Raw genomic sequence first — 2,524 nt, 5'->3', positions numbered from 1 at the left:
TCTTGAATAGTTCCTGCCAGACTGCACTTGTCAAGATGCAGTCCCTGTCCGAGATTCTAGCCAAAGGAAGTCCATGCAGGTGGAATATATTATTCATAAATTCAAGCGACTATCAGCGCTGTGAATGGGTGGGTCAAGGGCACAAAATGGGCATATTTTGAAAACTTGTCCACCACCACCAGAATCACGTCATGCCCTCCAGATTTCGGTAAGCACGGTTACCTACTTAACCCCGATAGCACGCCGGCTACTCTTGGCCCGAACACACACACATCCAGCCCATCACACTCCCTGGCCCAAAGGGCCAGCTTCCTTGGTGCCTATAGCGACCGGTGGGGTCGACCTGTCAGGCATGCCTGACAGGTAGTTGGCAATATATGGAGTGTTTCCAAGCCCGTTGCGTCCAATAAGTTTGTACATATAGAGTATCAATGTACCTACACGAAAGGCAAATGGCATTGTGCAAAGAACGTTCAGGTTTCGCTGAGTGCGATGCTCAATATGGTTCAGAATTTGAACTGGACAGGGTTAAACCCCGATATGTACGATCCTACATACGAGCGGTACCATTTTTCCTTACTCCTTACCCGTGCTCAGCGAATCGAGCAACAGATTGTGGCTCCTATTGGTGGATTCAGGGAAGAGGTTTTTTATTAGGTACAGAAAAGAAACTGTTATCTGCCAAATCTGTCCAAGTTTATACTATATATTTTCTACTATAAAATCTTTAATAGTTTATGTCTGGCTTGCAATAATAATTGATAGCAGGCGTATGATGTTTGGTCAAATACAGAAGAATTGCGTCGAGGAACCATTGAGCAACTCAGAAAAGATTATGATTTGATCCTCTGTAGCTCCTAGAGAATTCATAGTTCCCATTTAAGTTCTCTTGCTATTAGAACTAGAAACAGAGGACTGAGTGGAGCAAACATTAGATAATCCAAGAACCAGTTATATATGATATTGCTGCAGCAGAAATTTCCCCTATTTAGCTACTTGCGTCGATGCCTTGCAACAGTAGCATTATAAGACAAGAGAATATAAGTTTTATAGTCGACGAGTTTACGGATGAAAAACTACTACAGTTTGACGACAGAAACTAATAACATGAATCAAACACGACGACGTGTGGCGTCAGGAATCCCGGCCGGGCAAGCAGCGGACTGAGAAGGGATGCGGCGGTCGTCTTCCCGTGGTGGCCGTGAGGCAAGGAAGCGTTTTATGCTATGTTCGGCCATGTCGAAGGCCACTCCTATGGCGGCACCCATGAGGCCGGAGCGGGCGGCCGCGCGCGGCCCGCGATGCATCGAGAAGAGGGCGTCGGTGACGCCCCATGCGACGGTGGATTCAAAGGGATACTCCGGTGACACATGGGTGACGGCGCACCTAATGGATTGGACGACGCCAAACCATGCTGCACAACTGCCGATGCTGCGCGCGTTCTTGGGGACGGCCAGGACTCCGCCGGAGAGGCGGCTCCCGCTCGGCGACTTCCAGGCGCCCTCGACGAAGTTGCAGGCGGAGCCGAAGATGGCGCCGGCGATGGCGTGGTCGCGGACCTGCTCGATGATGCTAGGCGACGGCGTCTGCTCGGTCGTTGGCCTTGACGTGTCCATCGGTGATCGGTCGATCGGCCTGTTGGTCGGTTTCCGGGGGCGGCGAGGTTTGGATTACAATGTTGGCGAAGCGATCTAAATCGAGGGGTTTGCACTTTTGGACGTCTATACTGTCGAGTCTAATCTGTTGGCAATATATTGGAGTGTTCCAAGGTCCAACCCTCTACATGTAACGAGTACGAGTCGGTCACTGCGATTTCCAAGCCCGTTGCGTTGCTGTTTCCAATACGTGTGTACATATAGACAGGGCCGGTCCTGAGATTTTGGAGGCCCGGGGCGAAACTAAAACGCGGGGCCCTTAGTATAGACATCATAATAATAACAATGAAATATGTATAAATGAAATGTCTCAATAGCACTTTAATGATTTCAAAATCAGTATGTGAATCAAATAATTAATACATATTACCTTCAAATTTTCTTCTAACATTTCTCGATGGAAAATCACTTATGATGGCGTCGATGTCAACTTCATCCAATAATTTCTTCTCGTTGCATAATGTAGCAATGGAGATATTAGGATAGCAACCAACTTCACTGGCATGCTTGAAAATCTGCATACTCTGCAAAAAAAGATCTTACAATAGAAGCAAAACAACTTTGTCGACATCTTTTCATTAAACTAGCCACTTTCTATAATGTTGCTCTCCATTGCTTAATCTCCTATGATAATGAGCATTTGAAAAATGTCTTCCCGCTTCATCTACAGAGTGTTCTATTTGCCCCCCCCCCCCCCCGCGCTCGTAGGCCCTTTCTCAACTAAGATGTCTCCTGCTTTATTATCAAGATTATCTTAATTTATTGGATTGTAAATATCCAGATTATGAATAGGTTATTCATAAACACTAGTAGATTGTGCATGTGCATCCAATGAATTACCTACATCTCGGAGCCACTTACATTGTTAT

At 46.5% G+C, this 2,524-nt stretch overlaps 1 protein-coding gene across 1 annotated transcript; it reads right to left on the bottom strand.

The window, feature by feature from the left end:
- Window positions 1-916: 916 nt before the first annotated feature.
- LOC123134898 (mitochondrial import inner membrane translocase subunit TIM17-3) lies at window positions 917-1,709 on the bottom strand. Its single transcript, XM_044554049.1, has one exon. The coding sequence runs from the start codon at window positions 1,614-1,616 to the stop codon at window positions 1,113-1,115; it is 504 nt and encodes a 167-aa protein (XP_044409984.1). The 5' UTR covers window positions 1,617-1,709; the 3' UTR covers window positions 917-1,112.
- Between the last annotated feature and the right edge of the window lie 815 nt (window positions 1,710-2,524).

Source organism: Triticum aestivum, chromosome 6B, assembly GCF_018294505.1.
Source record: "Triticum aestivum cultivar Chinese Spring chromosome 6B, IWGSC CS RefSeq v2.1, whole genome shotgun sequence".
In the NCBI taxonomy this organism is placed as follows: domain Eukaryota; kingdom Viridiplantae; phylum Streptophyta; class Magnoliopsida; order Poales; family Poaceae; genus Triticum; species Triticum aestivum.
The sequence above is the reverse complement of the archived record's forward strand: the minus strand, read 5'-3'. Positions and strand labels throughout refer to the sequence as shown.

Excerpts from the sequence above, each read along its gene's own strand:
- LOC123134898 (XM_044554049.1), bottom strand. The coding sequence starts at position 1,616 with ATGGACACGTCAAGGCCAACGACCGAGCAGACGCCGTCGCCTAGCATC.